Raw genomic sequence first — 15,000 nt, 5'->3', positions numbered from 1 at the left:
AAGAGAGAAGCGTGGAAAGTAATTTGATCTCGTATCTGCAGACTTGTCAAGCTTATACAGTAACAAGATATTTGTTACTTTTTTCAAATTTCACCAATTTCACTTGATTCATGATGAAAAACATGAAACAACTTACACTATCCCAAATAAAAATACATAAATAAATATTGAAACCAATCATTAGACCAAAATATCTTGAAACAAGCTTGAGAAGTCTGAATACAAAATAAAAGCCCTTACCAAGCTTGACACTTCTTGCAGTACTAGAAGGGTCGATAACACTTAAATTAATCCGCCTAGAGAGCCTACAGATTATTTGTAACATTCCAGCTTATTAGTTGCCATTAAACAATTCAACTGTTTTACTTTGTAGATGTTTAACAGATTATCTAGAAGAGTACCGGTATATGTGACAATTTATGAACATACATCATCAGAATGAGCTTTATTGGTACGGTACAGTACAGTATGTACACATGTACAGTATGTACACATACAAGGAATTTTACTCCGTGTGCATTGCTCTCAAAGTACTCACACACAGAAAAAAGAAATTCACAGTAACTATATACAATATGTATGGTGTAAAGGGCCTATCTTAAATATATGAAAGAATGTACATGTACAGTAAATGTATAAAAAAATACACATGGTTGTAAACAAAGGCTTATACAGATAGCTTTCCAAATATTGCACGTTCAATGTGAATGAGGCTTCGAACCAGATATTCTCAGAATAATTTAGTATTTCCCAGTGATCAGAATCAGGTGTGTGGAACGGGAAGCAAACAGAATGTTAATCTAGACAGACAAAAGTGAAATAGTGAATTTTTTGATGTCCACTAATGTGTTGAAATGTTACAAATACTCTGTAGACTCTCTGTACTGTAGGCAGACTATCCAAATAACATGTTACTGAAGTGTCAAATATAGGGTAAAAAATCTGTTATTCCTCCTATATTTGCCCATATTTCCGTAAATGATTGGTTTGTAATCCGCAGTGAGAAGGGTCCAGAAGTTAGTACCTCAGCGCCTAACTGGAAACAGACGGTGTTGGCAGCGGGCCCAGTTCTCTGACTGTCCCGTGGACAATGAAGGCATCTTAGTTTGGTGTTATCAGGGGTGAAGCCTTCAGGGCATGTGCACTGTGTCAAAGCTTGTTTATGAAGCAGATGAAGGCTCTGTTGACATTAATTTATTTTTACCTCTTTTGTTTTTACACAGCTTCTGATTTGTGTTTCATGTGTGCATGCGTTTCTGCTGACTAGCAGTTATCTTGCCGCTTAGTTAGTAACGCTGTTACTTGATTGGCTGGGGGAACTGGCTGTCAGGTCTAATTTCCTTGTGGATCCACCAATCGGGGTGGTCTGTTCTTTCTGTGTCAGCAAGTGGTTGTTGCTCCGCTCGCGAGAGGGAGGGAGGGACCCTGTTAGACCATTTTAAACCTGCTTCACTTTCTCTTACACGCACGTTGCACATGCACGCAAGCGGACAAAGCGTTATAGTTTTGTAGATGTTTTCCCATTACTATAGGTTTTATTTTGATTTCATTTTAAATTGTTGTCTTCAATTCAGTTTAGTTTCAGTTAGTTTGCAGAGGAGTTTGCTCATTTCAGTTTAGTTTTTATTGTTTAAAAATGTTTATTTTTACTTTAGTTTGAGTATTATTTTTTTTTACTTATTGATATTGTTATTACAATATGGGGGTATTTGTCAGGAGCAGATGTACGAATTGGAGAATAGATATTAGGTAGAATACAAACACAACACTGAAGGCAGTTGACTCACAGTCTATACTGTAGATATTTTTTTGTTTTATTTATTTCAGTTAACTATTTTTTGTCACAACTAGTTTTAGTTTTTAGTCAACTATAATAACATTGACACTTACACACACACACACACACACACACACACACACACACACACACACACACACACACACACACACACACACACACACACACACACACACACACAGGAGTGGAGTATTTAGTAGAGCACGGGGACCGTGGTGTCCCCGTGTCAGTGACGGATATGGCAGTCCTATCAGCTGTGTGTGTGTGTGTGTGTGTGTGTGTGTGTGTGTGTGTGTGTGTTGTCCACCACTGGGATCTGTCAGAGCCGTTTTGCTGAGCCCACACATTCTGCTGGCTGCTATAGCTGCTAGCCCATGTGTGTGCGTGCGCGTGTGTGTGTGTGTGTGTGTGTGTGTGTGTGTGTGTGTGTGAGAGAGAGAGAATGAGAGGGCTTGTCTGATGTGTGTGTACCATAAGGTTATAGGGTTCTCAAACATTTTCACCTCAAGGACCCCTAAAGCGAGAATTCTGCTAGACGTACGGACTGTTGCACAGAAATGACATAGAATCCTGATGAGGAAACGTTTGGAGCTTTTATACTCTGTGCGGTTCCTCCTCGTGGAGTGACCGTTATTTTTGAAAACTCGTAGCTGCTCAGTACAGTGTTTTACATAGACATATTTAAAGACAGTTGTCCTTTTATCTAAGGGCACAATTTGCATAATTCATATACTGTGTGTTCTGAGAGAGAAAGTTGAACAGTCTTTGGGCTGGAAACCATCAGCTGTATCTGGCAACACTGCTCTCTATCCATCTCACTCACTCCTTTTGTGCAGGTTGGATAATCCAGCTATCGATTAGCTCTCCTGTAGACCTGGGCAGAGAATGCATTATTGATATGGCAGATGTGTAAATACTGCAGAATATTGATGTGATGGGGTGTCAATACTCTCAATACTGCAGGATATTGATGTGATGGGGTGTCAATACTCTCAATACGTATGCATTGTCGCTTCAAGCTCTTGTAATGTTCTTGTATTTGATTTTATTATTTCATGAGTTTTAATGATTTTTATGATTTTATTCTTTTATATTCTGCTTCTAAGAAGTACCTGTGTGCTTTTCTCTTCTGACTAGTCTATTTCATGCTGTAACGAAGTAGGGGTGCTGCAGGTGCTGCAGCACCCCCTAGATTTTTTTCCCCCCCAAATTTTTTTTTTTTTTTTTTTTTTTTTTTTTTTACAAATGTAATTAAAAATATTTTGCAGTGCACTATGTTCCTTTCTTGTTTAAGAATGTTTCGGGAAATGAAAATGTAGCCTATTTAAATAGAATTATCAACAATAACAATCAAGGAAGTTACATGCTTGTAGGCTAGAGAAGAAGAAGAAGCGCGCATGCACGCACATGTTGTGTTGAACTAACCACCAACCAATACGAATTGTTTAATCTGGCAATAAAGAAATGTGAACTTGACATGCTATTTTAATAGCCTACTCAAAAATGCACCTCCCACTATACAGCAAAGAGAGGAGTCAATGTTTCTTGATATATGCCATTCAGATCAGAATAATTAGTCTAGTCATTAAGTTTGCTGATAATATTTCTATCATGTTAAGTCTGTGTCATGTTAACTGGTGTATTCAGAGCAAATAGGGAGATATAGAGCATTATCATCATGCTATATATCTCCCTCTTTGCTCTGAATGAGTGAGAAAAGGAGAAAATACTGAATAATTACATCACAACAGTATCCTAATGTTGATTTAAAATGAGATATTCCTCTAAATATGGCAAAAAAACGTAAAAAAAAAACGCCCAAATTTTTTTCGGCGGGGCCCTTGCGGGCCCCACCGAGAGTCCCTTCCTCCCAGCACCCCCTGCTTAAAATGACTTCCAGCGGCCCTGACAATGTATGCAATCTTCCTATTGGTTATGTGCAGTACACTATTTGCATCCTCCCTTGGTACCTGTATGTGATGCTGATTTGAGTGTGACTTTTTATTTTTACTTTGCTTATTTTATATCTTCGAAAATGTCTATCTTCTTATCGAATACAGTTGAACAAATTGTGCACTGGGGCTTGTGCAATTATCACGTCTTGCAGTGCATTTATCACTGTGATTTTAATGCAATACTGTAGTATTGCTGTGTATCTCTGTCTGTGGTTGTTTGACGTTGTTTGTAATGTTGTGATGCGGCTGTGTTCACTTTTTGCCCAAGACAAATTTCCCCTAGGGGACAACAAAGTGTATCTCATCTCATCATCATCAATGACTCTAACCTCTCTGTCTCTGTCTCTGTCTCTGTCTCTGTCTCTGTCTCTGTCTCTGTCTCTGTCTCTGTCTCTGTCTCTGTCTCTGTCTCTGTCTGTCTCTGCTCGTGTCTCCAGCGTGCCGGCCAGGCTTCTACAAGTCTGGGCTGGGAAACATGGAGTGTTCCAAGTGTCCGCCTCACAGCTTCTCTCACCATGAGGGGGCGCTGCACTGCGGCTGTGAGAAAAACTACTTCCGTGCTGAGGAAGACCCCGCCTTCATGGCCTGTACCCGTAAGTGTGTGTGTGTGTGTGTGTGTGTGTGTGTGTGTGTGTGTGTGTGTGTGTGTGAGTGACCATGAGTTTTTCCAAATATTCGTCATTACACTAATTACAAACCCAATAACCCCTAAGCCCTAACTTTTTGGCAACAATGACTTCATCCCAATGTTATGAAAAGGCAGTAATATAAAAGCAATGTTTTACTGTAATTGATTAATTAATTAACTCATTCATTCATTTATTTATTCGCGTGTGAAATTTAAAGATATCGAGTATCAGCATAAAATACGACTATCAATCCAGAAATATCAGCATTGGCATCAGCCTTAGTAAAATCATATGGGTCCAATCCGAGCACACCCCGCCCTCACAAGGAAAACAATGGTCGATTTTCAAGGGGTTAAAACGACCGATGCAGTGCATATTGCAGAGTCGGGAGCTGCCTGTAACCAGGAAGTAGCGGCAACCTCCTCCATAACTTCCTCAACTTTCAACTTTGCCAGATACCCGGTTTGTCTCCCGAGGTGTTCCGTTTTGAACCGGAACCATAACCCTAACTTAACCAAATTGCCAAAACATAGCCAAAGTTGTTGTAGTTGCCTAAACATAACCAAAGTTGTTGTAGTTGCCTAAACAGGGCAAGGCAAGGGAAGGCAATGATGTTTTAGTGTTTTATTATGATTTTTACTTTCAGCCTCCGCCGCTGTTTGTATTGTTTTATTGTTTCTATTGATTTTATGGTTTCTATTGTTTTATTGCTTTTATTGTTTTTTATTATTGATTTATCTTTCATTACTTTGTGCACTTTACTGGCCATTTGTGCACTTTATTCTACTACCTCACTTTACCGGTCGCTGCGTGTCTGCACTTTACTGATCGCTGTGCACTTTACTGATCGCTATGCACTTTACTGATCGCTGTGCACTTTACTGATCACTGTGCACTTTACTGATCGCTGTGCACTTTACTGATCACTGTGCACTTTACTGATCGCTGTGCACTTTACTGATCGCTGTGCACTTTACGGATCGCTGTGCACTTTACTGATCGCTGTGCACTTTACTGATCGCTGTGCACTTTACTGATCGCTGTGCACTTTACTGATCGCTGTGCACTTTACGGATCGCTGTGCACTTTACCGATCGCTGTGCACTTTACCGATCGCTGTGCACTTTACCGATCGCTGTGCACTTTACCGATCGCTGTGCACTTTAATGCTACCTTGCACATTTATCGGTCATTGTGTGCCACAAACAAGGTCCTTGATGTTTTATTTAGACTTTTATTTATTCTAACTACATGCATGTAACATGTTTAACATGCTACTTGTGTTGTTCTTGTCTGTGCTCTTATCTGTATGTCTATCTGCTGCAACTCAATTTGCCCTTTGGGACACTAATAAACTTGAACTTGAACTTGAACTTGAACATAACCAAAGTTGTTGTAGTTGCCTAAACATAACCAATGTTGCTGTAGTTGCCTAAACATAACCAACGTTGCTGTAGTTGCCTAAACATAACCAACATTTAAACATAACCGTCTGATGTTTTCAAATTCGCTCATATTATGTCCTTTTGGGACTGATTGGAACTCAACTTATTCTGTAATTTCGGTATGAGGATGTGTTGCCTATATGCAGGTATACTTCCCTCCCATAATTTATTGTTTGTTTGTTTTTATTGGTGTGATTCCTCTCTGTCATGTACTATACACGTCCCACAATCACGTACTGTACAATCTCCCAGCTCTCCTGTGAACCATAGCTAAACAACAGACCGAGGCTAACATTCCTTCTTTATTGAAAGGTCACTTTAGCCACGGCTGCACCAGAACCTTTTCCTGGCATTTCCCTTTCCCTCCCCACACATAACTCTATCTCTCCTTTGTCATCCTCCCATGCAAATGGATTACAGATGCAGATGCCTCCTGCAAAGCCTTCCAACATGCATTACCCATACAACTATAAATGACTGCATTCCCTCATGTCAGGTTCTGGATACATCCTTTCCTAACGGGGACAGGGAGAATGTGTAGAACTGTACAAAATACAAAGATCGACGCCCGCAGCTACACATAGAATCCAATTAGAAAGACAGTCACGGCAGTCCCCGTTGTGATTATCTTGACAACATCTTGTCGGCTAGGCAAATTTCACCCCATTGGGACAGATCGCGCGATGGAAGGGCTGTAAATGAAGATATAAGTGTTTGAAGATAATGATGTCTATTTCAGAATGTGGATTTTACTGTTAGGGGTGAAGTAGAGGTTATTCAACAGCTGACACTCGCAAACTGTTTGATGGCGGATCGCAGAAGCCAGAGAAAAGTGTGCAGTGAACTCTCGCAATTTGTAAGTCGTGTCTACTGCCAGCAATTATTTTGCACCGTCTTCCAATGCGTTTCCCCCAGTTGCCACAGTGCATTGTCCAAATTAAGAGCAAAACATGTGCTGGTTCCCCCTATGGCTGATCTGGGAGGTGCTATTGTACCATATACGAGAAACCTCCCAGTTCCAAAGTAAAGGAAACAGTTTTGTAGTCTGCCCGTGTAATGAGTGGGAGGCTGGAGGGAATGGTTAATGCACATGTCACCCGGGAGGTATTACACATATTAATATATAGATTGGCTTGTCCCCACATGCCATAACTCATGTCACATGTTAATCTCCACATCTATGTATTATTTCGACATTGGGAATAAGCGTGTGATTGCCTGCATGTGTAATGTATGTGCTCAGGTCAGTATCTGATGTGAATTACGGCTCCAGAATTATTTAGGTTGATACAGTCGGCTGTGTAGGTGATCCACAGATGGATGGATGGAGTGAGATCTCTGTATAATAAAATGCTGGAAGATTTTGCAGGGTTTCCAGATTGGGGTGACGCATACTGACTGTGGATACAGTGGATGACAGTTACAGATTGGGGTGACGCATACTGACTGTGGATACAGTGGATGACAGTTACAGATTGGGGTGACGCATACTGACTGTGGATACAGTGGATGACAGTTACAGCTTGGGGTGACGCATACTGACTGTGGATACAGTGGATGACAGTTACAGCTTGGGGTGACGCATACTGACTGTGGATACAGTGGATGACAGTTACAGCTTGGGGTGACGCATACTGACTGTGGATACAGTGGATGACAGTTACAGATTGGGGTGACGCATACTGACTGTGGATACAGTGGATGACAGTTACAGATTGGGGTGACGCATACTGACTGTGGATACAGTGGATGACAGTTACAGATTGGGGTGACGCATACTGACTGTGGATACAGTGGATGACAGTTACAGCTTGGGGTGATACTGACAGTGGATACAGTGGATGACAGTTACAGATTGGGGTGACGCATACTGACAGTGGATACAGTGGACGACAGTTACAGCTTGGGGTGACGCATACTGACTGTGGATACAGTGGATGACAGTTACAGCTTGGGGTGACGCATACTGACTGTGGATACAGTGGATGACAGTTACAGATTGGGGTGACGCATACTGACTGTGGATACAGTGGATGACAGTTACAGATTGGGGTGACGCATACTGACTGTGGATACAGTGGATGACAGTTACAGATTGGGGTGACGCATACTGACTGTGGATACAGTGGATGACAGTTACAGCTTGGGGTGATACTGACAGTGGATACAGTGGATGACAGTTACAGATTGGGGTGACGCATACTGACAGTGGATACAGTGGACGACAGTTACAGCTTGGGGTGATACTGACTGTGGATACAGTGGATGACAGTTACAGATTGGGGTGATGCATACTGACTGTGGATACAGTGGATGACAGTTACAGATTGGGGTGATGCATACTGACAGTGGATACAGTGGATGACAGTTACAGCTTGGGGTGAAACTGACTGTGGATACAGTGGATGACAGTTACAGATTGGGGTGATGCATACTGACAGTGGATACAGTGGATGACAGTTACAGATTGGGGTGATGCATATTGACAGTGGATACAGTGGATGACAGTTACAGATTGGGGTGATGCATACTGACTGTGGATACAGTGGATGACAGTTACAGATTGGGGTGATGCATATTGACAGTGGATACAGTGGATGACAGTTACAGATTGGGGTGATGCATATTGACAGTGGATACTGTGGATGACAGTTACAGATTGGGGTGATGCATATTGACAGTGGATACAGTGGATGACAGTTACAGATTGGGGAGATGCATACTGACAGTGGATACAGTGGATTACAGCTTGGGGTGATACTGACTGTGGATACAGTGGATGACAGTTACACATTGGGGTGATGCATACTGACAGTGGATACAGTGGATGACAGTTACAGATTGGGGTGATGCATATTGACAGTGGATACAGTGGATGACAGTTACAGATTGGGGTGATGCATACTGACTGTGGATACAGTGGATGACAGTTACAGATTGGGGTGATGCATATTGACAGTGGATACAGTGGATGACAGTTACAGATTGGGGTGATGCATATTGACAGTGGATACAGTGGATGACAGTTACAGATTGGGGTGATGCATATTGACAGTGGATACAGTGGATGACAGTTACAGATTGGGGAGATGCATACTGACAGTGGATACAGTGGATTACAGCTTGGGGTGATACTGACTGTGGATACAGTGGATGACAGTTACACATTGGGGTGATGCATACTGACAGTGGATACAGTGGATGACAGTTACAGATTGGGGTGATGCATACTGACAGTAGCAGTTACACATTGGGGTGATGCATACTGACAGTGGATACAGTGGATGACAGTTACAGATTGGGGTGATGCATACTGACTGTGGATACAGTGGCACACATGCATATCAGCCAATATGCTCTCACTATCCATTTTCAAGTCATATCCGCAATCTTTCTATCTCCAGTTTTAAATGATCTAAATGTAAGGCCTTAAAGTATTTTAAATTAAAACATGAAAAGCACACTCTTGGTGTGTAACGGCACCTCTAAATATGAGGAGAAAGGGAAGCTTTTTGTTGGTATATTTTGCGCCGAGCGGTCATAACCCAAAGAGTCAGAATGTGACTTTCTGGGATGAGATCGCGTTAGAATTGTGCAGTTTCAAAAGAGTATGGGCAGGAGTGTGGGTTTTCTTATGCTGTATTATATTACTTGTGGGTTGGTCACAGTACGTTTGGTCCTTTTGGACGTGCATTCTTATATTAATACAGAACAGTATCGGCACAGTCTGTCAATATGTTTTATTTTCGTCACATCTGCTTTATAAAATTGGACATGGACGTTGTGTCCCTTAATTTGTTTGCGGGTGTTTGTTCTCGTTCTGTACATTTATGTATAACTTTGAGCAGGAAACAGGCTGTTTTTGATCTTTTTGTTTCTTTATTGTGGTTGTTAAATTGTTCAATTCAATTCTAAGGGTTAGTTAGAGTTTAGTCTTTAAAAATGTAAGGGACATTTCACCGAAAAACAATGCTGATTTATTTTGCACATGATCTCACACATAATCCGAAAACTGTCAACAGTTTTGCAGGCATTCATTTAGTCTGACAGTTATTGAGAGTTGATTTGAGTTAAGTTGATGCCAGTGATGTCATCAGAAGGGACTGAATCATTGGGTTGTATTAATTACAGTAGAATTCTTCCGATGACATCACTGGCATCAAACTCAAGTCAACTCTCAACAATAACTGTCAAACTAAATTAATGTCTGTAAAACGGTTTAGAGTTTCGGATATGTGTGAGATAAATCATCATTGTTTTTTGGTAGTGTCCCTTTAAATCTGCCTTTCTGAAACCATGAACTCAATTTCTCTTTTGATGTCTCTCCCACACACACCGTCAAAGTCGGTACTGTCGATTTCCAGACAGTACCGACAGACAGGAGCTATGCCTCGCGTGGGAGTGGACTAAATTCTTCCTGTCAACTCAAACAGAGCAAACAAAGCACTTTATCTCCAAACTCAATCCGCCAAGCCCGTCTCAATCTCTTCCTCTCCTCCTCCCTCCCGACATCTCTACGGAGCTATTTAGTTTTTGGTCGTGTCCTCCATGTAATTACATCCCATAGCTTTGATATAAAAATCTGGGAATATTCAGGGAGATCTGTTTGTAATAAAACATTTCACTTTTATATGTCAGGCCCAGTTTGATGGAATCTGTGTTTCTTTTCTGGGAGAGGCTATGTCATGCCCTCCTCTCCTCTCGCTGATCCAGAGAGAGAGAGAGGGGGAGAGATCTGTCACTCACGATAAAAGCCAGACACATACACTCACTCACACGCACACGCACACACGCACACACACACACACACACACACACACACACACACACACACACACACACACACACACACACACAGACACAGACACACACACACACACACACACACACACACACACACACACAGCCCTGATATGTGTTGTATGATAGGATATATGTGTTGTGCATATACATTGTGCTGCATTCATCATGACTGTTTATTTGAATGCAAAACTTGAAGCACAGAGAAGACATATATTCATATGAAAACGTCACTTATCTTAACACATGCCAAGTTACATTTAGACCATTTTTATTCATTGACTTTTTTTGGGAGAAGAAGACTCATGGGACCTAGTTTGACAGTTTAAAGCGTTCGGCTCTGGGTAAAGCATCGGACCACAGGCCGCCCAGTCTGGGTCTTTAAAGCGTTTGGCTCTGGGTAAAGCCCCCCTCCCCAAAAATCTGTATTATATAACAAGTGTTAAGGCTGGAACCAAGCCAACCCATGACCTATTGAATTGTGACCCGAAAACATTTCGGCTGGAGCAAAAACAAAAAATAATAACAAGCGTGGGGAACAAAATCAGATTTTAGATTCCCCCCCCCAAGTGAAATGTTTTATGGTCACTAACGATTCAGTCACGGGTTGGCTTGGTTCCAGCCTTAAAACTCGTTATATAAGGATTTTTCTAAATGTCTATGGAGAAAATGGATGGGAAACCCACTTCCGTGACAAAAGATGTCACGTGACGTGACTCTTCAGCTCTATTGGTAGCAAGCTTAAGCACACAGCATATGTGCACCCGCTCACAGTCACACAGCGTCACGGGGTATTGCACCCGCTCACAGTCACACAGCATCACGGGGTATTGCACCCGCTCACAGTCACACAGCGTCACGGGGTATCGCACTCGCCCACAGTCACACAGCGTCACAGGGTATCGCACTCGCCCACAGTCACACAGCGTCACAGGGTATCGCACTCGCCCACAGTCACACAGCGTCACAGGGTATCGCACTCGCCCACAGTCACACAGCGTCACAGGGTATCGCACTCGCCCACAGTCACACAGCGTCACGGGGTATCGCACTCGCTCACAGTCACACAGCGTCACAGGGTATCGCACCTGCTCACAGTCACACAGCATCACGGGGTATCGCACTCGCTCACAGTCACACAGCATCACGGGGTATCGCACTCGCTCACAGTCACACAGCATCACGGGGTATCGCACTCGCCCACAGTCACACAGCATCACGGGGTATTGCACCCACTCACAGTCACACAGCGTCACGGGGTATCACACCTGCTCACAGTCACACAGCATCACGGGGTATTGCACCCACTCACAGTCACACAGCGTCACGGGGTATCACACCTGCTCACAGTCACACAGCATCACGGCGTATTGCACCCGCTCACAGTCACAGAGCATCACGGGGTATCGCACCCGCTCACAGTCACACAGCGTCACGGGGTATCACACCTGCTCACAGTCACACAGCATCACGGCGTATTGCACCCGCTCACAGTCACAGAGCATCACGGGGTATCGCACTCGCTCACAGTCACACAGCATCACAGGGTATCGCACTCGCTCACAGTCACACAGCACACAGTCACACAGCATCACGGGGCATCGCTCACAGTCACACAGCATCACGGGGTATCGCTCACAGCCACACAGCACACAGTCACACAGCATCACGGGGCATCGCTCACAGTCACACAGCATCACGGGGCATCGCTCACAGCCACACAGCACACAGTCACACAGCATCACGGGGCATCGCTCACAGTCACACAGCGTCACGGGGTATCGCACTCGCTCACAGTCACACAGCATCACAGGGTATCGCACTCGCTCACAGTCACACAGCATCACGGGGCATCGCTCACAGCCACACAGCACACAGTCACACAGCATCACGGGGCATCGCTCACAGTCACACAGCGTCACGGGGTATCGCACCTGCTCACAGTCACACAGCACACGGTCACACAGCATCACGGCGTATTGCACCCGCTCACAGTCACAGAGCATCACGGGGTATTGCACCTGCTCACAGTCACACAGCATCACGGGGTATCACACCTGCTCACAGTCACACAGCATCACGGGGTATCACACCTGCTCACAGTCACACAGCATCACGGGGTATCGCACTCGCTCACAGTCACACAGCATCACGGAGTATCGCACCTGCTCACAGTCACACAGCGTCACGGGGTATCGCACCCGCTCACAGTCACACAGCATCACGGAGTATCGCACCTGCTCACAGTCACACAGCATCACGGGGCATCGCTCACAGTCACACAGCATCACGGGGCATCGCTCACAGTCACACAGCATCACGGGGCATCGCTCACAGTCACACAGCATCACGGGGCATCGCTCACAGCCACACAGCACACAGTCACACAGCATCACGGGGCATCGCTCACAGTCACACAGCATCACGGGGCATCGCTCACAGCCACACAGCACACAGTCACACAGCATCACGGGGCATCGCTCACAGCCACACAGCACACAGTCACACAGCATCACGGGGCATCGCTCACAGTCACACAGCATCACGGGGCATCGCTCACAGCCACACAGCACACAGTCACACAGCATCACGGGGCATCGCTCACAGCCACACAGCACACAGTCACACAGCATCACGGGGCATCGCTCACAGTCACACAGCATCACGGAGTATCGCACCTGCTCACAGTCACACAGCGTCACGGGGTATCGCACCCGCTCACAGTCACACAGCATCACGGGGCATCGCTCACAGTCACACAGCATCACGGGGCATCGCTCACAGTCACACAGCATCACGGGGCATCGCTCACAGTCACACAGCATCACGGGGCATCGCTCACAGTCACACAGCATCACGGGGCATCGCTCACAGTCACACAGCATCACGGGGCATCGCTCACAGTCACACAGCATCACGGGGCATCGCTCACAGCCACACAGCACACAGTCACACAGCATCACGGGGCATCGCTCACAGTCACACAGCGTCACGGGGTATCGCACCCGCTCACAGTCACACAGCATCACGGGGCATCGCTCACAGTCACACAGCATCACGGGGCATCGCTCACAGTCACACAGCATCACGGGGCATCGCTCACAGTCACACATTAGATTGGACACACCACACCAGGGCTGCTTTCACTTTTTACAGCCCTGACAAATGGAATGGACTGCAGGCCTCCCTTAAGCTGGGCCGTCCTGTCTCTCTGAAGACTTTTAGAACTTTTTAGAAGATGCATTCTGTGGGGATTGCACATGTTTTCCTTAATCTTGTGTGTGTGTGTGTGTGTGTGTGTGTGTGTGTGTGCATGTGCGTGTGCATGTGCGTGTGTGTGTGTGCGCGTGCGTGCGTGCGCCTGTGTGCATGTGCCAGTATGTGTGTGTGTGTGTGTGTGTGTGCGTGTGCGTGTGCGTGTGCGTGTGTGTGTGTGCGCGTGCGTGCGTGCGTCTGTGTGCATGTGCCAGTATGTGTGTGTGTGTGTGTTATTTTGTGTTTTCTGTGTACTGTAATGCTTCTTGTTTACGTTGTAACCAGGGCGCCATTGAAAAAGAGAGCTTGCTCTCAATTGGCCCTCTCCAACTAAAGAAAAGTTACATTTTGAATTGTATTGAATCTTCTCTCCTCTCTCCACCAGGTCCTCCTTCTGCTCCCCGGAACGTTATCTCCGTGATCAACGAGACTTCAGTGATCCTGGACTGGAGCTGGCCCGAGGACAGCGGCGGGCGGCGCGACGTCACCTTCACTGTGCTCTGTAAGCGCTGCCGTGGCGGTGCTAGCGGCAGCACCATGCCGCGCTGCGAGCCGTGCCGGAGCAGCGTGCGCTTCTTGCCGCGGTCCGCGGGCCTGCAGAACACCTCGGTGACGGTGGCCGACCTGCTGGCTCACACCAACTACACCTTTGAGATCGAGGCGCAGAACGGCGTGTCTCAGCTGGCGCCCAGGCTGAGGCAGTACGCTGCTGTCACCATCACCACCAACCAAGCAGGTGAGATGACGCCACAGGAAGACAGATGGGACAATGTCAAGGCTTTGCTAATGTGTCATATTTTCATTAACTTGACCATCTCTCCTCAGCAACCGCTCGCAAAGCCTCCCCTTCCCTCTCTCTAACCCCCCTTTTACCAGTAGATAGAGGGGAATGGATATATTCCATCTACAGTAAAAATCATAAAAAACATTTAGTTAAGTGGTTTTCATGGGACAGCGACGATATGCACACCAACCATCACCCTTGGACATTTACAAGGCGATCCCAGGCCACTATTCTCTTGTTTAACGATCGGGATCGGATATCTTCCTCCTCGCAAAAACCCCTCCGAATCATCTCATGATTTTAACAGACACACTTAATGTGGGGATGGGCTCCT

At 45.2% G+C, this 15,000-nt stretch overlaps 1 protein-coding gene across 1 annotated transcript in view; it reads left to right on the top strand.

Annotated features, from left to right (window-relative positions):
* epha3 (eph receptor A3) overlaps positions 1-15,000 on the top strand; it is a gene marked incomplete at both ends in the record, with an annotated part of 207,816 nt that overhangs the window by 91,743 nt on the left and 101,073 nt on the right. Inside the window, 2 exons of the mRNA XM_083638195.1 lie at positions 4,191-4,346; positions 14,268-14,618. Coding sequence (XP_083494321.1) covers positions 4,191-4,346; positions 14,268-14,618 — 507 coding nt within the window. The remainder of the gene's footprint in view (positions 1-4,190; positions 4,347-14,267; positions 14,619-15,000) is intronic.

The sequence above is a fragment of the Poromitra crassiceps genome (genome assembly GCF_964638095.1).
Source record: "Poromitra crassiceps genome assembly, chromosome: 6".
Classification (NCBI taxonomy): domain Eukaryota; kingdom Metazoa; phylum Chordata; class Actinopteri; order Beryciformes; family Melamphaidae; genus Poromitra; species Poromitra crassiceps.
The sequence above is the reverse complement of the archived record's forward strand: the minus strand, read 5'-3'. Positions and strand labels throughout refer to the sequence as shown.